This window comes from Bos mutus, chromosome X (genome assembly GCF_027580195.1).
Source record: "Bos mutus isolate GX-2022 chromosome X, NWIPB_WYAK_1.1, whole genome shotgun sequence".
Classification (NCBI taxonomy): Eukaryota; Metazoa; Chordata; class Mammalia; order Artiodactyla; family Bovidae; genus Bos; species Bos mutus.
The window spans coordinates 120,447,579-120,471,720 of NC_091646.1; the positions used below are offsets into that span (position 1 = coordinate 120,447,579).

The 24,142-nt window shown below is 40.8% G+C and overlaps 1 protein-coding gene across 2 annotated transcripts in view; it reads right to left on the reverse strand.

The window, feature by feature from the left end:
• Window positions 1–835: 835 nt before the first annotated feature.
• Window positions 836–24,142, reverse strand: part of SMS (spermine synthase) — a 50,834-nt gene continuing 27,527 nt past the window's right edge. For both annotated transcript variants that reach the window (XM_070365623.1, XM_070365624.1), the window contains exons 5-11: window positions 21,586–21,761; window positions 20,574–20,730; window positions 20,052–20,139; window positions 10,254–10,368; window positions 9,191–9,270; window positions 2,977–3,092; window positions 836–1,711 (exon numbers count right to left, since the gene is read on the reverse strand). In XM_070365623.1, the coding sequence (XP_070221724.1) occupies window positions 1,672–1,711; window positions 2,977–3,092; window positions 9,191–9,270; window positions 10,254–10,368; window positions 20,052–20,139; window positions 20,574–20,730; window positions 21,586–21,761 (772 nt within the window). In that variant the 3' untranslated portion in view covers window positions 836–1,671. The remainder of the gene's footprint in view (window positions 1,712–2,976; window positions 3,093–9,190; window positions 9,271–10,253; window positions 10,369–20,051; window positions 20,140–20,573; window positions 20,731–21,585; window positions 21,762–24,142) is intronic.

Sequence of the window (24,142 nt, forward strand, 5' to 3'; positions counted from 1 at the left end):
TTCCATGGTCTGTTCCAACCCGATCCATCTCGTTCCTAACTCTCAGCTCTTGGCAGGACCTGCTACATCAGCAGATTTAGCTTCAGTCTCAAGCTAGTCTTCAAGTATAAAGTTATATCACATATTAACAACACCATATCCAGACAGCAGATACACTTGCTTTCATTTTTCAAATGAAGAAAAACACCCCAAAACCTCCACTTCCGTTTACCCACTCTGTGTTCAAACAGTACCATACTGTTTAATCTTACACAGTAGAGAGACTTTGAAAGACTGAGGAAGTTGGTGGTAGGGAGGCAAGGCAGTGAGTAGGGTTCCTAGTGTCTATATATCAATGCCATTTTTAACCTCTAGGCACCAGAAAAATATTTGCTGAAAGCCAATCTAGTTCCCATATGAGTCTAACTGCTTTTGTTCATTATTTTTTCTCCAATGCCAATCCCACAAAAAAGAGTAAGTGGACATATATTCATTTTGAAAGATTTTATGTTTCATACCATGAACCTAGCTCGGAAGAATGTTATGGGCTGACACTAATTCTATCTCAGAACAGACAGTGGGTATATTTAATGGTTTCCTTCCTACAAATTCATCGTAAATGAACTCATTTCCTCGATAAAGCATAAACTTTTTTAAAACAACAGGATAACCCAGTGATGTCTAACAGTCTGAGTCAATATAAACTTACCTTTTTATGTGAATTGTGACCCACACATACACTCCCCAGCAGTGACACGCACTTCCTTAGGTGAGCTGAAGTTGCTCCTGTGGCTGTGGGCCTCTACATAAACTATCCTCTATCTGTGCGTCTAAAAAACTCAGACAAGTTCACAGCAGCAATCCACAGTGATCTTTATTTTCACATCTAATACACCGATAAAGAGTTGGAAGAGAAACTCTTATTAAGAGAAATAAGCTTTTGACTTTCAACTTTACAGTAAGGCCAAATCTTTTCCCATCCTCCAGGTCAATTTTACAATGAAGAAGTGGTGAATGTAATAGGCTGTGTATCATTTACCAAGGTGGTAAATGAAGTCATTACTACTGTTCAAAAAAGGCCCTAAGGCCATCCTATTATAGAGATAAATGGCACCAACTGATAGGATAGAACCAAAAAAAGACCAAGGAGACACCTTTGTTCTGTGAGATCAGAAGTGAGCAAGAGAGGACCTGGCTGAAATAAAACGACAGACACATGAAATTTCTCATTTGTAACTTTAATTGAAGCGTTGCTAATCATTTTTAAAGTCTTTCCTCATAAGCACCAAATTTTAATATCTATATCAATTTGGGTGGGAAAGAAACTCCATGAAGAACTCCCCTCCAGAAGAAAACAATGATGTTCACTCCTCCAAACAACCAAATTCAAAGTCTACCAAAATGAAAACAAAACAAACAAACAAAAAAAAAGCCCACACAGAAAAACAGAAACAAAAACAAAAATCACATTCTAGGGGTTCAGTGCATTTAGCAGCCTTCACTGTGCTGTCTAATCATCCTAGTTCATCAAAATATACATTTTTCCATTTGATTTTTAAATTAAAAAAATAATTAAAAACAGGAAACGTGAAGGAATTCACAATCAATTGCCTGACTTGTTTCGATTTCACGTACAGCATAGAAAGGTCAGGAAGGCTATTTGCAGCACACGTGACTCGGGGACACTGATTTTCAAGGTTTAGCTTTCTTCCAAACAGTGTAAAATACCCACCTGGATAAGGAGTCAAGGAATAAGAGTAGGTAATTGAAGGCATCACTTAAAGTTTGTTTACTGGCCTACAGATTGGAAGATGAATGAGCATTTCACAGCTTACAGCACTGTGGTAATGACGCGAAGGCCTCGAGACAAGGTCACTTCACAGCCTAGATGCCCACCATCTGTGACGTTGGGGTGAGGTGTGGGGGAGCTTAGCAGAGAAAAGGTTAAAGGGACACAAATATTCTCTCAGAGAACACTTGTGCTTCCAAAGACTCTAAAATGTTTTAGGGAATTAATATGAGAAGGAAGGGTGGGAAGGAGAGAGAAACATCAGAGGGAGTGGGGGGAGGAGGGTGGTGGAGGTGGGAGGAGAGGGACCGAGGAAGAGAAGGAAAAAATGGTGGAAGGATGAGGGACCAGAGAGGAGCCAGAGGGTGGAAACCTTTTCTCCAGATGTCATCAACTGCTTTCAAAAGTCTTTGAGCATGTAGACAAAGATCTGACTGTCACGGAATGCTCTGGAGAGCAACCCTGATGAAGGTGCCAGGCAGGGAGAGGAAGCTTTGGTCTGCAGAACACTGTCCAGTTTTTAGGAGGAAGAAATGCACTATGAAAGTCCAATGACAATGTTCTCCTTTGCCTTTTCTCCAGGTTCTTCTCTTATTTCTCTGGACTGACTTTACTAAGTGGAACTAAATGAAGAACACCAACCCTGACTTTGTGATGCCTGGCATTATTTTTAGCTCTATCTCTACTGCAAAGCAGCATCAAGCCAAGTGTAGGAATTAATATTAAAGTAGGATAATATAAACGTAAAAGGACAATGAGCTTCTTAAGCCAGCCTGCTCCAGCTAGGGTGGCTTTCTGAAGCTCTCAAGTGCACATCAATCTCCTGGCAAGCTGGTTGAGACAGGTCACGCGGCCCCAGCCTCCAGTATTTCTGATTGGACAGCAGGCTGGGGTGGGGCTTAAGAATGTGCCTGTTTAACTAGCTCCCAGGTGATGTCACAGGTCTGGTGGTACTGTGAGGACCAGTGGTGCCATACCATCCAAACCACCTGGGAGGCTGTGTCAGGCCACACCCCAGCATCTGAGGCTGGGACCCAGGAATCTGTATTGTTTTCAAGTGCCCAGGGGATTACAACATACAGCCAAGTCTGAAAACCAGGGCCTTCTGTATACTACAGAACTAATTCTGTTTCTTGAAACTGGTAAATGGGCATGGTTTTTACATGGGGGTTCTGATTGGGCAACACGATGATGTGGTCAAAGGATATAATTCCAAGTACGAAGGGACACAGACGATCTCCTTGGAGAATTCCACAGGACAATACAGGCGCCCCAGCTGTTCTTCATAGAGCGACAGGGCTTCTGTCAAATTGACACAGTTTCCCTAAATCAAAGAGAGAAAAGCAAACAATAGGAATCTTAAGTCCTACAGAGGGTCCCAATCATTGGAAGGTCTCTAATAAATGAGAACCATTCTAGCTTTAGATAAAAGTTCATCTCTGAAAATGAGATAAGGTTTCTGTACTTTCACAAATTGCATTGCATTCTATTTATAGGTCCATTAGCTCATTATCCTTCTACTTCATTTACCAAGCCATTTCAAATTATTCGAGGATGAAGCAAGAGAAAGCAGTGAGACCAATTTCTCATTAGTGACAGTCATTGTATCAACACCATGCAATTAGCAAACATTCATACACATAACCCATTCAAAATAAGTTTTCCCTAAAGTCACTACAGTATTGAGGATGAAGTATCAGAAACATAATGTTCTTGATTTTCAGAATGACTTAAACTACAACCCTCTTAAGAGTCTAAGATGTTGACACAAACTCTTTCTTTCACACCCTTGTGCTTTCTCCAACAAAAGTCAATTCCAGATATACACACTAAAGGTATTCCCTAGTTTACTCTTTATCAAACATTTTGTCTTGACTTCACTGTTCTAATTTTTCTCCGTTTCTTGCCATTTCTTTTTTGTCTCCCCAGCTTGTAGGAGTGGTCAATGAAATATAGTATAAATCTGCTGGAAAAGATTTTTTTTGGAAATGTGTTCTTTTTCTTAATTATTGAAGTATAGTTGGTTTACAACATTGTGTTAGTTTCAGCCATACACCAAAGTGACTCAGCTACATATATACATACACCTATATATACACATCTTTTCAGATTATTTTCCATTGTAGGTTATTAAAAGATACTGAATATAGTTCCTTCTGCTGTATGTTGTTTATCTATTTTATGTATAGTAGTTTGTATCTATTAATCCCAACCTTCTAATTTATCCCTCTTGGTCCCCTTTCACCTTTGGTAACTATAAGTTTGTTTTCTATGTCTGTGAGTCTGAGTCTGTTTCTTACAGATTCATTTGTAGTATTTTTTAGATTCCATGTATAAGGGATATTTGACTGTAGACAAATCAAGGATAAACACAGTGACCTTGCTCCTTCAACTTTCTTCCAGCCTGCAACTTAGATGTGATATGTAGAGCTGCAGCAGCCACTCTATGACTATTAAAAAAAATGGTGAAGAGAATCAGAAATGCTGGTGGCCAAGACCCAGGAGAGCTGGTGAATGGATACAGAATCTGCCTAATTCTAGAGCTGCAATTCTCAATTTTTAATGTGTATATGAATCATAAGGGGCCTTGTTACATTGCAGATTTTCATTAAGTAGGTCTGGGGTAGGGTTTATCATTTGAGCACAATTTTCCCCCAATTTTCTCATAATGGATTTAGAAAACAAGATGAGCATTTAATATCAACTATTTCCTTTTAACCTCTGAAGTTCTAAACATTTGGAAGACGACTAGAATATATGTGCTGATAAAATTCCTTCATAAGAACTTCATTATCAATTTGCCTCAAAACAGCCAAGATGAAAATTATTCACAAATAAAGCATCCTGTGATACAAGCATTTCTAAGGATGGCATTTCAAAATCAAAAAACCAGCCAGCTACAGGGAAGTGGGTAGACAGGACTATTCTGAGAGCTGGCCTGGGCAGTTTTAACTGAGCACATTTGATCAGCATGTCGTCATACTTCAGTGCCAACCTGTTTAGTAACCCATCATCTAGGGTCCTGCAGTGGGAATTGGACCAAGTGCCTTTGACCAGCATATAATTTGGTTTCAACATTAAGTTCACCATGAGAGTATATAAACAGCACATGTGTAATTTAAGATGCACAAATAGAAAACACTGCCCAGTTGTTTTTAGAACACCTCACTACTAGGGAAGCTATAGAATGGAAATACCACCAAGGTTCACAGTTCAAGCTTTTCCTTGCCATCTTAAAAATGACACCATACTCTCTCTTTATAGACGGAATACAGGAAGACCTCCTTACAAAGAATGTAGTAAATAAACAGAACAGTTTCAATTTATTCTATCCCAAATGGTCAAAAAGCAGTTTAAGAAAGAAAAACCCCACAAATAGATGCCTACCCCAAAAAAGTACCATGATACATTTCACCTTTCTGTGTATTTAAATGCAACTACACTGTTCTTAAGACATATAGGGGATACATAACAAATTGCTAATAGCAAAGAATTCAGCACCTATTGAGGAGGAGAGGAAGAGAATAATATGGCAAGGCAGGGGCATACCTGGGAGGTAAACCACAATACAGCGTCTTCCATTCTACAAGGTTCTTGCTGCCCCATGTTAGCTCTGGGTGACACCTGCTTTTTTACCTTAGAGATTTTAATATTGTTTGTATCTTTCAAAGAGTTTATGTCATATCTGTAATATAACAAAGTCTGGAAGACTATTTCCTTAATGATACCATTTTTATGTCTTCTAAAACAAGCAAAAATAACGTGATGATTTAGGAAATCACACATATGTGAAATACCTAAAAAACAGAGGGGAAAAAAACTCTAAATGAGTTACTTCCAGAAGGTGGGAGGGGTTGATGGAGAAATGTAGATGTGTCAAGCGTACTGGTAACATCGAGGTCTGTGGGGGGTGGGGGGAGGTGCGGAGGGGGGCTCATGTCTTTGTATCATAACTAACATGAATGTCACACACACATTTGTACTTTCAAATAACCTACAGCTTTTTTAATGAGGAGTGGAGGGGCAGAAGTCAAGTCCCAGGATCTGCCTCTTAGTTCCACAAAAGCAACTCTCTGCCCTCTGGCCCACCAGACGTGGCTCCATGAATGAGCACGTTCCAGAAGGACTTCCCCAGCTTTGTGGCCCACAGACAAGGCTGTCTTCAAGCAGCCACAGTGAAATTAGTGACATCATAAAATCTCCATGGTGATGTAAGCAATTTTAGGCAGGGACGTTTAGCTTTTGTCAGTCACCAAGTTAACAAGCCAAACACCATTTTTGTCCCATCTTTAACCTTTCCTCTGTTCCTAAGCTACAGGCCAAGGGAAGCAGGGTGTGAGTGTATTAAGGGCATTTCCTGAGCACACCATGTGCTACAAAAGGAAAGTGTTCCACTGTGGCAATACCATCAGTGCATCCTTAGTCAGAGCATGCTGTGGCTCTTGACCAAACTACTGCTTCTTCACAGGCCTATGCCCCTGTGGTCCATACGGCATGCTGAACCACCCAACATACTATGGGATTCCAGGCATCATAAAATGAGATCGCCTTGAGTTTCCAACTATACTGAATGTAGGGGTGGGAAGCACATCCTAAGACATCTTTTGGATAACTCTTAGAAACCAGCACAGCCTTGAGTATTTAAGGTGGTTTTTAGTAAAAGTTGGTTGGCAAAGGCCAGGTGATCAAAGCCTGATCTTTAGTGTTAACAAATGTGTGGTGACGATCTGTCAAGCAAGTGCTTCTATTAGTTGTCCACACTGAGAAAGCAGTCTACCAGGCAAATATTTGCAACAAAAGACACCAGTCACACTTTCTTCCTAAGAGCACCTGTTGTCTACTGCAAACTGACTGGTTTGCATTAGATCCAAATTGTTCTCAGTCTCTTTTGATTAAAGATGCCAGAGCCTCACTTTCTTTCCCAACTTAAGCCCCACGGGATTTCTATTTGCAGAAACATAAAAAGAATCCAGTTCTATCAATATATCAATGCTCTCCTTGAGAAATATTCACTTATGAAAACCCAACTCATTGAATTTGGGTTGCTTTTATAGGAATTAGGCCACTTGGTTTGAGCAGGTTTCACTGTAGAGTTCCTGTAAAGCAGGGGTAAGCAAATTTCTGCAAAGGGCCAGAGAGAAAATATTTTAAGCTTTGCAGACCATATAGTCTTCACCACAACTGCTCCAAGCTGTTGCTGTACTGCAAAAGCAGCCGCAGACACCGTGTAATGAACGGGCGTGGCTGTGTGTCAAGAAAACGGCAAAAAACAAGCAAGGGGTGAGAAATGGCCCGTGGTTTATGGACCCCTGGCTTTTAAAAAGTCAATATTAGAATGTGTTTTTAAAAATCATTCCTCGTACGGGGAGGGAGGAGGGTTCAGGATGGGGAATACGTGTATACCTGTGGTGGATTCATGTTGATATATGGCAAAACCAATACAATATTGTAAAGTTAAAAAATAAAATAAAAAAAAATCATTCCTAAGCATCAGGGGTTACAAAAAATAAAAGTCCACTTGTAGACAGTTGTCTGTTCCCCTTGAAGCTTGCCAACACTTTCAGCAAGTATGAGATGATCAAAGATTAACTGCTACCTGTAGGGGTGTTCTGTGCAGGGGGAAGAGGAAGAAAACAGGATCGGCTGGAAACAAATTCAAGGAGTTGCCAATTTGTTTTCAGCATTATAAATCTCAGGCCTCATAAACTCCCCAGGGCTTACTTTAAAAAAGCCTCCTCAGAAGAATAAAATCAGGAATTTTCCCATAGTTCTTGACGTTTAAATATACTTGGGCTTCCCTGGTAGCTCAGATGGTAAAGAATCTGCCTGCAATGCAGGAAACCCAGGTTCAATCCCTGGGTGGGGAAGATCAAAAATAAAAGTCCATTAAATATACTAATGCTTTAAAAAAAAAAAAGTTGCGGGGGGTGGGAGGGAGAGGTAGAGTTCTCCTGAAAATGCTTAAGAACTAATTACAGGGACCAGAGTACAATACTGCTTATCTTCTGCTTATGAATCAAGGGCTTTTTCAACCAAGTAAAAAGACTGATCACCAATTAGCCGCTTTTGCCATCATTTCCAAAATGTTAAGGACTTAAGTAAGATATATATATGTATTTTTATGTATCAGGAAATACTGACTTCAAACCTTCTTTTAAAATTAAGAATACCCTAGGAAATGAGGAAAATACAATTTGCTTCCATCTGGTGGCAGCAGTTCATACTGCAGCCAGAGCAGTTTATGAAATTATATTGATGACTTTTCCTAGAGGATGAGGCCCAAAGGCAAAAAAAAACAAGAAAAGAAAATCACGGTCTATGTCTCCCCCTGATGTCAGCAGCTGATACTGCAGCCAGTGCAGTTTATGATGGTTTTTTTCCACTAAAGACTCTCCAGAGAATATGGGGGGGGGGGCGGAATATACATATCACGGTCTGTGTCTCCCTCTGTGGCAAAAGCTCATAGTGCAGCCACTGCAGTTTATGATGGCTTTTCTACTAAACACTCTCAGGAGGGTGAAGAGGGAGAAGGGGGTAAAAATCACGGTCTGTGTCTTCTTCTGGTGGCAGAAGCTCATTCTACAGCCAAAGCCCAAATTTAATAAATTGGAAGGTTATGGTAACAGGACAGAACAGAACAAGGTACATGCCTGCCTAGATGCTCAGCCATGTCCGACTCTCTGCGACCCAATGGATTGTCGCCCACCAGGCTCCTGTCCATGGGATTTCCCAGGCAAGAATACTGGAGTGGGTTGCCATTTCCTCCTCCAGGGGATATTCCTGACCCAGGGATGGAATCCATGTCTCCTGCATTGCAGGTGGATTCTTTACCACTGAGCCATGGGGGAAACTCTCAACAGGACAGGACAGAACTCATTAATTCCCTAAAAGGGACAGGTCAGCTATTTACAAACTTACTGCTTGAGAACACAGACAGACATAAGAAAAATTTTCAGTACAACAGTTTCATTTATCCACTTTTATATTACATCTTCAACTACCTACTTCCACATTGAGAATGCTAAGGATAGAATTAAAATATTGCATAAATGCTCAATGGCTTTATGCCACATTGCAAATACAACTAAGAAAAGCAATACTAATGCCATCACCACCAATATGATTACTGAAAATTCACCACCAATATGATTACTGAAAATACGTAAGATTTTGGCATATACTTGCCCCAGTCTCTCCCACTCACCATTGTTTTCAGTAGTTGTACTGTCCCAGCATTGGAAGAGAATACTGTTGTACTATACCCAGTCCCTTTAAACCTTATTTAGTCTTCATTTGACAAGTAACTAAATAGTTAGTGCTATCATTAGTCTTTATGTCAATGTCTAAGTATTTTGGTGTGTGAAGCACAAAATGTAAAATTTTTACTGAGTATTTTTTGGGGAAAAAAACAGAAGTCTATACCTGTGTAAAATATTTCCCATCCTGTTTCAATACTTTCATTGAGAGATCAAGAATCAGTCTGAGAAACTCCCATGTGGAATCTGGATGTTAAAAAAAATTAAGTTTTATAAATATCAGTTTGCATGCATGAGAAACAACATCTAAAGTCAAACATTCACATTAATATTCAATGATTCAAAAAAAAAAAACAAAAAGAAAAAAAAGAGAACTAGCCATGAGACCCAATATTCAAGGGCTTGTGAACAAGAACACACTGTCATGTATTTTGTGTCTTGGACACACGTGCACATATACCTCTATACAAGCAAAATCAAAAGCAAATGCGGAGGCACATAACACTGCTCTCACCATACCCGTAAAGATTTGACACAAAAGCAGGCTTAAATCTGAAAGAGAACACCTTTAAGCAAAGGGAAAAGCAGTAACATCTCAGGAGAGAAACTGCAAGAGTGAGGGTGGGGACCTGAGTCTGGAAACTCAGCAGGAAGACAAGGTAATAGAAAAAACATGAACACTGAAATCCTAAGCCAGCAGTGATTTTGAGTGCATGGCATGAGAAGGGGCCTTGTCTCTGGTGTTGCTCAGAAAGGTCACCAGATTGTCCCGGTACAAGTTAAAAAAAATCCCAATATGTAAATTATGAAACAAGCAGATATCTCAATGGTATGATCATGAGTCATTTTATTTCTATACTTGTTTCAAACGACTGCGTTAATTTTGCTCATTTAGTGGCAAAACAGGATCTGACCAAAGCCAAATCTAGCCATCTTTCCACCACTGGCCTCAGTTTACTACCTTTAATAAATGAAGGAACTTCACTAGACAATGTCTTAAGATCCTTTCATTCTCACATGATGTTAAGAAAAACATTTCCATATTTCTGTGAACATTATCTTGGCTGGGGCAGCCTGGATGGGAGAGGAGTTTGGGGGATAATGGATATGTATATATGTATGACTGGGTCCCTTCACTGTTCACCTGAAACTATCACAATATTGTTAATCGGCTATATTCCAATACGAAAAAAAAAAAAGTTTAAAATAAAAGGAAAAACAGAATCTACCTTCTTCCGGAGATGTGGAGATTGGAACAGCTGTCAAATCATTAATCACATAATCAAACTCTCTCCCTTCTTTGGCGTACCTCTTCAGTACTGGAATACAGTCTTCTATTAGAACCTTCCAGAGAGAACAAGCATAGATGCAGGTGAGCCAACATATGTGAAAGTGGTTAAACACTTGTAGAAGGAACAGGGAAATACACACAGGGGCTGCAACACCTACCAGAGGAACAAAAGCCACTTCCACCCATACCTGCCAGGAGCTAAAAGTTCCGGGCTTACCAGATGCTTTACATGCCTTTCAATTAAGTGGAACAATTCCTCTTAGGAATTACTATCATTGCCATTTTACAAATAGAGAAACAAACAAGAGACGTCACCAAGTCTGCTCTTGCGTGCATGCTCAGTTGTGTCTGACTCTTTGCGACCCCGTGGACTGCAGTCTGCCAGGCTCCACTGTCCGTGGGGATTCTCCAGCAAGAATACTGGAATAGGTTGCCATGCCCTCCTCCAGAGGATCTTCCTGACCCAGGGAATGAACTCACATCTCCTGCATCACAGGCAGATTCTTTACCACTGATCCACCGGGAAAGTCCTCTGCTTCCTTGGCCCTTCCAGGAAACCTTGCTTTGCTCCAAACTCTGAAGTTTGTTTGGCCTCACTGTGCACCAGGCACACAGATTGGGTTTCACTACATCTGCTGAGCCACCCAAGGGCTGGTGCCCGTGGCAGGTTGGTCCCGGCCAAGAGCAGCCCTTTTCCTTGAGTCTCCAACAGTCCCCAGAGTTCATTCCACTAAAGAGAACTAGGAGGGACAGGTGATGCCTGCCGTTTTGGAACGAGGTTTTTTGGAAACAAATGTTGTGACCTACAGCCCACCCACCTTAGGTATGGGTTTAGGGTCTCTCCCCCACATACGTAAGCTGGGAATTCTACCTGCTCCTTCTGAGTTCACCCGCTTTGGGAAAGCGAGCCACTCTGGGCTCATTGTGAGTCACCCTAATTCTCTCTTGGGACCCAGACCGATCTGTTTGGGGGCCTCCATGTGGGAATGGGAGTGCAATTTTAAACTATACTTAACCTGATCTCGTCTCTGCACCAGGGTATTCTTCCCAACCTCACTGGCTTCACTTACAGCAAGAGTACGGCTTGGTCATTTGGCTTCATCTCTAATGGGGAACTGACTGGGTATCTCCTCTCTGGGGCAAGGGAACTGTGACCTTGAGAGACCATTCTGCATTGCACTGATGTGCCCTTTGCTTGGTATTTGACAGCAGCAGCAGTGAATAAGTACGGGTAATGACAATTCTGTTCCATCTTGTAGTCCACTAGGGTACACTTCGCAAAACGGGGAGATCAGCTTTGCTCCCATGAATGAAAGAAAAAATTTCACTGTAACACTGCTTGGCCTCAGCACCCCTTCAACACCAATGGCCCTCTAAATTAGAACATCCTTCAACTAGAATTGTTTTATAAAAGGGAAGGGAAATGGGATAGAGTTCCTTATGCATAGGCTTTTACACTATTGTGTCTAAGGGAGCCTTTTGGAATTGGTTTGGCTTTTATTTGGCGTGTGTGCCCAAGTGTCTGGGTACATGAATCCTAATACTGTTCTCTCTTCTGGTTTTGACCCTCATTAAGGGGGTCTTGCCATCTCTTCTTAAGCAGAAGATATTAAGAAGAGATGGCAAGAATACACAGAAGAACTGTACAAAAAAGATCTTCACAACCCAGATAATCACGATGGTGTGATCACTGACCTAGAGCCAGACATCCTGGAATGTGAAGTCAAGTGGGCCTTACAAAGCATCACTATGAACAAAGCTAGTGGAGGTGATAGAATTCCAGTTGAGCTATTCCAAATCCTGAAAGATGATGCTGTGAAAGTGCTGCACTCAATATGCCAGCAAACTGGGAAAACTCAGCAGTGGCCACAGGACTAGAAAAGGTCAGTTTTCATTCCAATCCCAAAGAAAGGCAATGCCAAAGAATGCTCAAACTACCACACAATTGCACTCATCTCACACGCTAGTCAAGTAATGCTCAAAATTCTCCAAGCCAGGCTTCAGCAATACGTGAACCATGAACTTTCAGATGTTCAAGCTGGTTTGAGAAAACCAGAGATCAAATTGCCAACATCCGCTGGATCATGGAAAAAGCAAGAGAGTTCCAGAAAAACATCTATTTCTGCTTTATTGACTATGCCAAAGCCTTTGACTGTGTGGATCACAATAAACTGTGGAAAATTCTCAAAGAGGTGGGCATACCAGACCACCTGATCTGCCTCTTGAGAAATCTGTATGCAGGTCAGGAAGCAACAGTTAGAACTGGACATGGAACAACAGACTGGTTCCAAATAGGAAAAGGAGTTCGTCAAGGCTGTATATTGTCACCCTGTTTATTTAACTTATATGCAGAGTACATCATGAGAAACACTGGACTGGAAGAAACACAAGCTGGAATCTAGATTGCTGGGAGAAATATCAATAACCTCAGATATGCAGATGACACCACCCTTATGGCAGAAAATGAAGAGGAACTAAAAAGCCTCTTGATGAAAGTCAAAGTAGAGAGTGAAAAAGTTGGCTTAACATTCAGAAAACGAAGATCATGGCATCCGGTCCCATCACTTCATGGGAAATAGATGGGGAAACAGTGGAAACAGTGTCAGACTTTATTTTTCTGGGCTCCAAAATCACTGCAGATGGTGACTGTAGCCATGAAATTAAAAGACGCTTACTCCTTGGAAGGAAAGTTATGTCCAACCTAGATAGCATATTCAAAAGCAGAGACATTACTTTGCCAACAAAGGTCCGTCTAGTCAAGGCTATGGTTTTTCCTGTGGTCATGTATGGATGTGAGAGTTGGACTGTGAAGAAGGCTGAGCACCGAAGAATTGATGCTTTTGAACTGTGGTGTTGGAGAAGACTCTTGAGAGTCCCTTGGACTGCAAGGAGATCCAACCAGTCCATTCTGAAGGAGATCAGCCCTGGGATTTCTTTGGAAGGAATGATGCTAAAGCTGAAACTGCAGTACTTTGGCCACCTCATGTGAAGAGTTGACTCATTGGAAAAGACTGATGCTGGGAGGGATTGGGGGCAAGAGGAAAAGGGGACGACAGAGGATGAGATGGCTGGATGGCATCACTGACTCAATGGACATGAGTCTGAGTGAACTCCAGGAGTTGGTGATGGACAGGGAGGCCTGGCATGCTGCGATTCACAGGGTCGCAAAGAGTCAGACACGACTGAGAGACTGATCTGATCTGATCTGATATGAAGGGGGTCTTGGGAACTTGAATGCTGATTCAAGTTCTTTTGTAAGAGAAGCATGTGAATATGAGTGAGTGACAGGTATGTAGAAACTGAAGGAAATCTCACCCTGGAAACAGTCAAGATGGGGCTCTTTTGACATTCTGAAAGTGGTTTTTGTGTGTGCAATTAGTACTAAGCTAGCTTTCTAGGAGAAACATGCAGATCTTTGTGCCTTCAAGATGAAAATGATCTACCTGAACTGGCAGAAACTTTAATCATCTGTGATCCCGGGGTGGGGTGGGGGGTGCTTTTTAAACTCAAACAGGTGAAGTTTTAGATCTGTGTCTGTACAGACAAATGCATATTTATGCATACATTATAAATACAATGTGCCTCCATCTCCAAATTGCATTGCTAAGCTTGGTTTGCAGATGAGCTCTGTTTAACTTAAAAGAACTTAAGTGCTTATGTAAATTCTCAGAAATATAAAATCTGGTCAAAATGAATTTCAGGTTCATATGATCTAGGAAATATTTACTATTAAACTGATACTTGGTATTAAATCTAGCCTTTAAGTGTGCTGGTTTAATACGACATGTTTCTAGAGTCATCAGTATTAAGTTTATCACTTTTATTGCATCTAAGAAAGTCAATAAAGCTCATATTGTTATAAAATCTGTCCACAAGAAAAACTATGATGAAACATTTGAGTAAATTAAATGTAAGAGCTCCCCTGGTGGCTCAGATGATGAAGAATCCACCTGCAATGCAGGAGACCCAGGTTCAATCCCTGGGTCAGGAAGACTCCTTGGAGGAGGGCATGGCAACTCACTCCAGTATTCTTGCCTGGAGAATTCCATGGACAGAAGAGCCTGGTGGGCTACAGTCCATGGGATCACAAAGAGTCGGACACGACTAAGCAAGTAACACTTTCACTTTCAAGAGATTTCTAGGTAAAACATTTTTTCAAATGTTTTAAAAAAAGAGAAATATTTCAACACACAAGTATAGCTTTTACTGTTTGCAGTAAAAGCAGGTATGAAGAATGGAAATCCATTTTGTTAAATGGAAAAAAAGGTAATTCTGTCCTAGAGTTGGTTGTTTCTGAATGGTAAAGAAACTCAGGGACAAAATAATATATAGAAAGTTTTAGAAAGTTTGTGAAAAAGGAACACTTAGAAAAGTTCATGTATGTGCATGGTCAGTATTGGCTATGATTAGACTGAATTTAAGTAAATAAAATTTATTATCAAGAATAGGCTGATAATGCAAGACTAGAATTTGGATTTTTGGTTTTCTCTCTTTGCTTTCCCAACATAAAATAAAGTTTTCTTAGAGTGCTAAGCTGCTTTTGCCTTTTTGAGAGATCTGATTTTGACTTCATGTATTTACTTTTGAGATCTTTTATTGTCACTTTGGTTGGGTGAATGGTTGTTGTTTCACAGTGACTTATCATCTTCTTTGACTTTCTAGTATTTCTGACAAATATCAAATTCGATCTGAAGTTCTTTTGACCTCCAGCTAACTTTGGGGTGCTTCAGAGGAACCCTTGAGGCATCTCAGAGATTAATTAGGACAATTCAGTATGTTAAATTACATGGGCAACATTGCCAAATGAGTGATAAGCCTCCTCAGGTTATACTGTGTGGGCAAATGTTTTTACACTCTTAAAATTATATGGAATACAACATTGTGAATCAACTATATTCCAATAATAATTTAAAGAAAATTATATGGTGACTTCCCTAGCAGTCCAGTGGTTAAGTCTCCATGCTTCCACTGTATGGGGCATGCATTTGATCCCTGCTCAGGGAACTAAGATCTCCACATGCCACAGGGTGTGGCCAAATAATAAATAATAAAATAACATGGAATTTCTATAATTCTGATGTGTCCTAACAAAATGTTACCCCTAATTCTAGTTATTACAACCAAGTCTTCTGTCAGTTACATTGAGATCAGTTGTTTCACTGTACCTTTTAAGTCTTGTCACTCAGTTACTGTCTTACTGCTTTTGCAAAAATGCTTCATCTTCAAGAAGATTCACAAGAAAGGCTTTTTGACATGCCCTAGTTTCTAATAAATTTCAAATCATACCCATGAACTGGGTAAGCAAGTAAAGAATCCTAAAAGGAAAACCTGGTGGCTTCATAAAAAATGTTAACAGAAAAAAGAGTACTAAGGACTTCCCTTAGTGGTACTATGGATAAGAATCTGCCTGACAATTCAGGGGACATGGGTTCGATCCCTAGTTCGGGCAGATTCCGCATGCTTCAGGTCAACTAAGTCCCAGTGCACCACAACTACTAAGCCCACATGCTGCAGCTACAGAAGCCTGCAGCCCTAGAGCCAGTGCTCCACGAGAGAAGCATGGCAGTGAGAAGCCCGTGCACAACTAGAGAGGAAGCCCTGCTCCCTGCGACCAGAGGAGGCTAGTGCACAGCAACCAGGAGCCAGCACAACCAAAAACAAGCAAGTTTTTTTAATGTTAGTTTATATATATAATGCATTGTGTTGATAATAGATTTAAGATCCATATCTTTACATTCAACTAAAAATCTTCTGGGGACAAGATTTAGGGCACAAAAATTCCTTCAAACTGCTAGATTCACTGCTTGCAAATCTTATACATATATACAAAAAAATCTTTCATTTTTCTTTCTGTACTACTTTAAGATTAAAATTATTCCATCATAAAAGGAATGGGGTGTGCACTGGAACATTTTCTAAAAACGGTTAACAATAATTGTTTTCAAATGACAAACAGTTTCAAGGACCTGGTTTGTTTCTTAATGCTTTTTTTTCAGTTTTATTGAGATATAATTGACATACAACATTATAGTCATTTAAGGTATAACCAAGAACCTGTTTTGTCTTTTTTTTTTTGGTTGTATTTTAATGGCTAAGGGGCTTGCCTACTGCTGTCCCACAGACCAGGAACCCTCTGCCCTTTAGAGCTTCAGGAAAACTCTTAGCATCAGAAGAGTTTGTCAGACTCCCCTTGGTAGCTATTCTGTTCCCAAAATGGGGAGGGGGATGCAGTGGGGCACTAAACTTCAAGAGCCAACCAATTTAAAATATTTTTCCTTCTCAAAAAGGTCCCCCTGTCTATGTCACCATCTGCCTTTGGTGCTCTGTCCTCAGAGCTTGGACTCGAAAGTCGAGAAGTTTTTTCCTGGGGCCATTAGCAAATCTTCCCACTTACAACCGCATCCTGCCTCCAATCACAAGTCTATGACTCTATAGTACTGCAGGTTTAGATGTGCTGTCCTTGTATTTTTTTCTTAATCCATATAAGTAAGTCAACCTAAGGAGTCAGGGAGACATGAATTCGAAACATTCCTCTAAAGTTACCCTATAACCTTGAATAAATTGCCCTTTGAACTCTTCGACTTACAGTCTTCATCTACAAAACAGAAAGCAGCAGCCACATAAGGCTTTGAGGATTAAATTTTAAAACACTTAAGCAGAGGGTCTGGCTCACAATGCAAATATTTATAAACAAATTATAAAATTTGCAGATATTTTAGTCATCGTGAAAAGGCTGCCATGCTCTGAAGAACCTAAACCCGCCCTCTTCCTTTCCATGTTGCACAGCATTATAGTTTAACTTTCGTGTGTACTACAGTACGCTCACCACCGAAAGTATCATTTCCATCCATTACCAGACAGTTGGTCGCCTTTACACATTTCAGCCTCCCCTACCCTTTGCCCTTCTGGGAAATACTACTCTGTTCCCTGGATCCATGTATTTTTATTTGGTTTGGTTTGTTCCTTTATTAAAACATTTTTTATATTCCACATGAGTGAAATCATACAGTATTTTTCTTTCTCTGTCAGACTTTATGCTAATTGAAAATAATACCATCAAGGTCCATCCAAATTGTCACAAATATCAAGATTTCATTTTTTTTCTTTTTTTTTTTATGGTTGAGTAGGATTCCACTGTGTAATATACACCACATCTTCTTTATCCATTCATCTGTTAATGGACAGTTAGGTTGCTTCCATATCTTGGCTATTATAAATAATGCTGCAATAAATATGGAGGTGCACATATCTTTTTGAATTAGTGTTTCCCTTTCCTTCAAATAAACACCGAGGATTAGAACTGCTGCATCATCCCTCCCTTTTTAAACTTTACAATAGTCTAAGTGAAATATGTATCTTTCCCTTTTGCCCATAAAACTATCACAACTGCATTTTAACACAGATATAATTTCTCTCTCAGCTTAAAAAAAATAATATGAGTGTACCATGAAATCAAATTTGGACACACACCTTAGAGAACATGGGTAGGAGTAAGTAATTTGTGTAACAAATTAAAGCACTCATCTAAACTGTTTATAAAACTAGAGATACATATTTAAGATTCTAGTCAAATAAAAATATGCATTTGCTTAGCTATCTTGCTCTACCAAATAATGTGGGTATGGGCACTGATATTTGGATACTCAAAATACAATACAAAATGTATCCTACAAACTGTAATGATTGGTCAACTTACAAGCACAGTAGAATTTAGGAACTTGGCTTCCCTGGTGGCTCAGCTGGTAAAGAATCCGCCTGCAATGAGGGAGGCTTGGGTTCGATCCCTGGGTTGGGAAGATCCCCTGGAGAAAGGAAAGGCTACCCACTCCAGTATTCTGGCCTGGAGAATTCCATGGACTGTATAGTCCATGGGGTCACAAGAGTCAGACACAACTGAGTGATTTTTCACTTTCACTTTACTTAGCAAGAAGCAAATATTCCCACGCCAAACATTTTAATCATCTACACTCTCTAAATGTGTAAATCCCTTCTCAAAGACTCAGAAACAGACTCACGCTAAGATAGGCAAAAGGTAGGGGTTACCAGGTCATACAAAGGCACATGAGGACTTCCCTGGTGGTGCAGCGGGTAAGAATCTGCCTGTCAATGCAGAGGATACGTGCTCGATCCCTGGTCCGGGAAGATTCTACATGCCATGGAGCAAATAAGCCTGTGCACAAGCCACAGCTACTGAGCCCACGCGCCTAGAACCTGTGCTCCACAACAAGAGAAGCCACCGCAATAAGAAACCTGTGCTCCTCAACTAGAGAGTGGCCCCTGCTCACTGCAATGAGAGAAAGCCCGCTTAAAGCAACAAAGACCCAGCATTGCCAAAAATAAAGAAATAATGTTTAAAAGGTACAAGATATCTTTTATATAAGAATGTATTCATGCTATTAAATTCAAAGCATCTGGAATTGGCTTTTTCTTCATTAGATGTACACACTTTCCCTGGATACAAATATATATAGAACTCACATAAGAGAATAAAGGGCAGCAGAACAGGCTATCTCAAAACAGTAAATGTAGAGAGGCTTTCTCTGAACTCCCCTTTATCTACCTAAAGACAGAGCCCCCAAAAGGAACTAAAGTATCATAGATCCCTCCCCGAGGGATTTAACCAGAGAAGATGACCTCTTAACTCCCCTTTATCTACCTAAAGACAGAGCCCCCAAAAGGAACTAAAGTATCATAAATCCCTCCCCGAGGGATTCAACCAGGGAAGATGACCTCTTAACTCCCCTTTATCTACCTAAAGACAGAGCCCCCAAAAGAAACTAAAGTATCATAGATCCCTCCCCGAGGGACTCAACCAGGGAAGATGACCTCTTAACTCCCTTTATCTACCTAAAGACAGAGCCCCCAAAAGGAACTAAAGTATCATAAATCCCTCCCCGAGGGATTCAACCAGGGAAGATGACCTCTTAACTCCCCTTTATCTACCTAAAGACAGAGCCCCCAAAAGAAACTAAAGTATCATAGATCCCTCCCCGAGGGACTCAACCAGGGAAGATGGCCTCTTAACTCCCTTTATCTACCTAAAGACAGAGCCCCCAAAAGGAACTAAAGTATCATAGATCCCTCCCCGAGGGATTCAACCAGGGAAGATGGCCTCTTATCACAGCAGAAGAGGCTGACACCACACCCAAACTTTGTTATGAAGTATCACACCTCTTTTCCTACTCTTCTAAAGGCCCTATCTATTTTTCCTAAGTTACCTACTCTCACCTAAGACACCTACGTCCCCCTTTCCCTGTTAGGATCGTATTTTAGTCTAAACTCTAAAGCTACCTCTGAGTTGCTCATTTTCCTGTGTATCTTCCATGTATACATGAGTGTAAAACATTAATGAACTTGTTTTTCCTCTTGTTAGTCTTCTATTACAAGGGGTCTCAGGCAAGCATTGGAAGGATAGAAGGAAACTTTTTCCTCCCCTACAAGATCATTCATCATCTTAATTTTCTTCTTTTAAAGAAATATTATTTATTAATTTATTTGGCTGCAATGGGTCTTAATTGGGGCATGTGGGATCTAGTTCCCTGACCAGGGATCACACCCAGGCCCCCTGCATTGGGAGTTTGGAATCTTTAGCCACTGGACCACCAGGGAAGTCCCAATTATTTGTCTCCTTAACCAATTACACTTAAAGCTGTTTTAAGAAGGCACAGTTGTGATCAACAACATCATATCATCACCTGACTTAATATAAAAACATTTATCTGATAAAAATAATTACCTGATAGCAGTCTCCTTTAAGATTGTCTAAGACATCACCACACGTTTTTCGCATGTATTTCTTACATCCGTCAATCACCATTTGGTCAATGTTCAAAATAGGTTAAGGAGAAATTTCCCCTGTATTTGAACATGTCAAAGAATTCTGAAATACGTTTTTAAAAAGTAAAGATGAACATAACATTTTTCACACTAATTTGGGTATCATAAAGTTTAAAAAAATGATGAATGGGACAATGACTTCATTTGGGCACCAAGGACACTCAAAAGGCACTGAATTTCCTTCTAATGGAGAAGCTATCTCAGCAACTGCTGGGCAATCGACACGGTGCAAAGGTTGCCTGCTCTTTCATTCTCAATTCTGCTGCTTTGTTGGTGGCCTGTTGGTAGCCATATAAAAAGGCTACTGGTACTAAGTTGAAATCTTTGTTCAAAGTAATCATAACATTGCCTGTAGTATTAAGACAAAAAAGGAGGAAGAGAACAAAGTCCACCAAACTTAATCTCTTATACAGCAAAGGATATCTCTACCATAGTCACCATCTTTGGTTTCAGTTTGACTATTTCACATAATATGCCCCCGTCTCCACCTCCCAGAATCAGTACATCTTTGCCACTGTAATCTTCTTTGCCACTGCCCATGATGGCCCGGGTATACGCCAAATCACTTTCCGCCAAATCTAGGGAGGAGAAACATCCAAAATGGTGACTTAACCACAGCCTCAGAGCACCTGACTTATCATTCCAGAAACTGCTAGAATCTAGAAAATTCAGACATTTTCCTTTTCAGTCTTTAAAAACTCAGTAATATCGAGGGTTTTGATGTTTTTTTTTTTTTTCCTTTTGGATTGTGGACTTTTCTTCATCCCTACTCGTCTAACACCCAACATGTTACCTACATAGATTATACGCATATATAGTTTAGTTTAGAAGAAAATTCAGTCTTTAGCCTGTTCTGATATGATAATTAAAAAGCAATTACATATTTCCAGATGAAATATAACAGCAGAGTTGCTTCAAAAGAATATGAGAGGGAGAAAAGTGGCTGGAGTTTAAAGGAAACAAGACTGGCCAGGAGTCGATCATTGTTGACACTCAAAGGTGAGTATATGTGGGTTCATCTTACTGTTCTGTCTACTTTGGTTTGAAATTTTCCACAACAAAAAGACTCCCTTATAAACAAGCAATTAATATAAAATAACCAGCAAGGATCTTCTGTATATCACAGGGAACTAGACTCAATATCTTCACAATAACCTATAAGAGAATGTTAATAAATATGTATTGTATATCTATGTATACATAAAAAAGAGTATCAAGACAAAGTTTTCATGGCTCTACTATAAAATATGAAAACTCAGACAAGCCACAGGTAAATCTAATGTAAATATTCATCTCAAAAACCAAACACACACAAAAATAACCAGCAGTGCCCAACGACACACCTGGACAAACCCACAATGGTGGTATGTCAGGAAAACACAATCTAAGATTGTCACTTTGTTATGTGATTGGGGTAGAGATGGAATACTTACTAACATCCCCACTGAGGATGAGAATATTCCCAAATTGCTTTGAGTGTAAAATTTTAATGTTCTGGTAAGGTGAGTCTTCGTCATACACCACTTTATCTATGTCGTACTCAACCAGGCGACCATCCGCAGTGGGCCAGTATCTGTCAATGGCCCCTCCTCGAACTATGGGTGGTAATCTGGAAAAAAAAAGGGAAAGAAGGAAAACAGGAATGAGCCTTACAACAAACTGCTTAGGTGAGGCTGCCTTAAAAGAAGACCTAGGAACAAGAATGGTCCACATGGAGCCACAAAGCCTCAGACAAACTCCTAAATAGTATACAACCAACCTAAAACTTCAACTTTGAGGGCTATGTAAGAACGGCCACTACCAAATTTCAACACTGTTGTATATTAGGAATTAACTTGGGGCTTCCCTGGTTAGAATCCGCCGGCCCATGGAGAAGACACAGGTTCGATCCCTGGTCCAGAAGATGCCACAAGCCACGGAGCAACTAAGCCCATTCACAACAACTGCTGAGCCTGTGCTCCATTTGTGCGCTCAGCTGCCAACTCACATCCAACTCTGTGACTCCATGGGCTGCAGCCCACCAGGCTCCCCTGTCCGTGGGATTTTCCAGGCAAGAATACTGGAGCCTGAGCTTTAGAGCCCAAGAACCATAACTACTGAGCCCACATACTTTCAGCAACTACTGAAGTCCATGCTCCCCAAGAAGAGAAGGAGGAAGCCCTCACAGCACTAGAGGGTAGCCTCCACTTGCCACAACTAGAGAAGAGCTTGGGCAGCAACAAAGACCAGGCATGCCCAAAATCAACAAACAAACAATGTAAAAAGCACCTCTGCAAAAAAATGGATTTATTTGGCCGTGGCAGGTCTTAGTTGCAGCATGCATAATCGTTAGTTGCAGCATGCAAACTCTTAATCGCAGCATGTGCGACCCAGTTCCCTGACCAGGCGTCAAACCTGGGCCTCCTGCATAGGGAGCTTGGAGTCTCAGCCACTGGACCACCAGCAAAGTCCCAAGAATTTACTTTTTAAAAAAACCTTTCTATAATACTATAAATTTTCCCTAAAAAAAAAAAAAAAAAAAAGTTGAAGGAGAAAATGGCCACTAGAGACATGCTTCACGCCCAAATACTCTAGCAGGAAGGACTCCCAAGAATGTCTGCATCACCACTTTGCCACTAGCACATTCATCCAAGTGCACACACATGTAATACCATCACCTAGCTCAGAATCCATGTTAAGTGTTCCCAACTGCCCCAACTATCTCCTTCATAACTATTCTACTTTTGAATAAGAATCACATACTGTATTTTGCTTTTTTACCCTCATTTCATCTAAAATAGATAGTTGTCACTGTCATCCCTTCCCCGTGTGTTTCATGACTTTCACATCTCAGCAAAGTCCAGACCAGGTGCTCTACAGAAAATCCCTCAGGTGGGTTTGCCTGAAGATCTCTTCAGTAGGGTCACATTGGCACATTATGCAACCATCACATCAGGGACACTGAGATGTATGCCTGTCCTAATTGGTAACGTTAAGTGTGACCATGTGGTTAAAGCCAGTGCCCCCAAGATCCCTCCATTTGCAAAGGTACCTTCTGTCCCTTTGTAATTATGAAGCAGGGTGTGTGTGGGGCAGGGGGGCGGGGGATGCTGGGGGCAAGTCCATGAAATCCGAGTCAAGAAAACCAGGTCAAGTTTCTGATCTCGACACACCTTCAGCAGTGGCATCTAGGAGATTCTTGCCTGAACCAATTATTATGAGAATGTCTGCCAACTGATGATTTTCTCATGCAGTCCTTTTTGTAAATCCTGAGTGTCTTACACAGAGTGAGTATACTAGAAACTGCCAGCAGAGGTCACTACATGACAGGGAAAACCAGACTTAAAAGGGGGCTTGGCAAATGAAGAGGAACACAAACAGAGCTCCCTGCACACACAACACAACCACGTGCAAGTTCTGTGTCCTCAAATACAGTGGGGTTCACAGTAAGCAAACCCCAGGTACCTAAAATGCTGGGCTACCTCCAACTTGCTCTCAAAACTCTTTGCTCTCCCTGCTCACTTGTTTCCAAGAATACAGTCTGAACCTGTTACAGGTTAACAAGGCTTTCAATGAAGAAATATTGCATGCGTGCTAAGTCTCATCAGTCATGTCCTACTCTGTGCAACCCCATGGACTGTAGCCCACCAGGCTCCTCTGTCCACGGAATTCTCCAGCAAAGAATCCTGGAGTGGGTTGCCACTCCCTTCTCCAGGGGATCTTTCTGACCCACGGATCGAACCCACCATCTCTCACATCTCCTGCACTGGCAAGCGAGTTCTTTACCACTAGCACCATCTGGGAAGCCCCATGAGGAAATACTAATATCTGTCAAAGGCACTGAATTTACAAAGCAAGTTTCCATAAACTATCATTTAATCCCAACTCCTGATTTAACCACTTCTTCATCTTCTAGAACAAATGCAGCTGTTGGAATTAGACAGCTAAGTGGTTTTTCTTGGAAAATGTCGTTGCCCCAGCAGGACAACCCCTGAGAGCAGGCAAACAGGA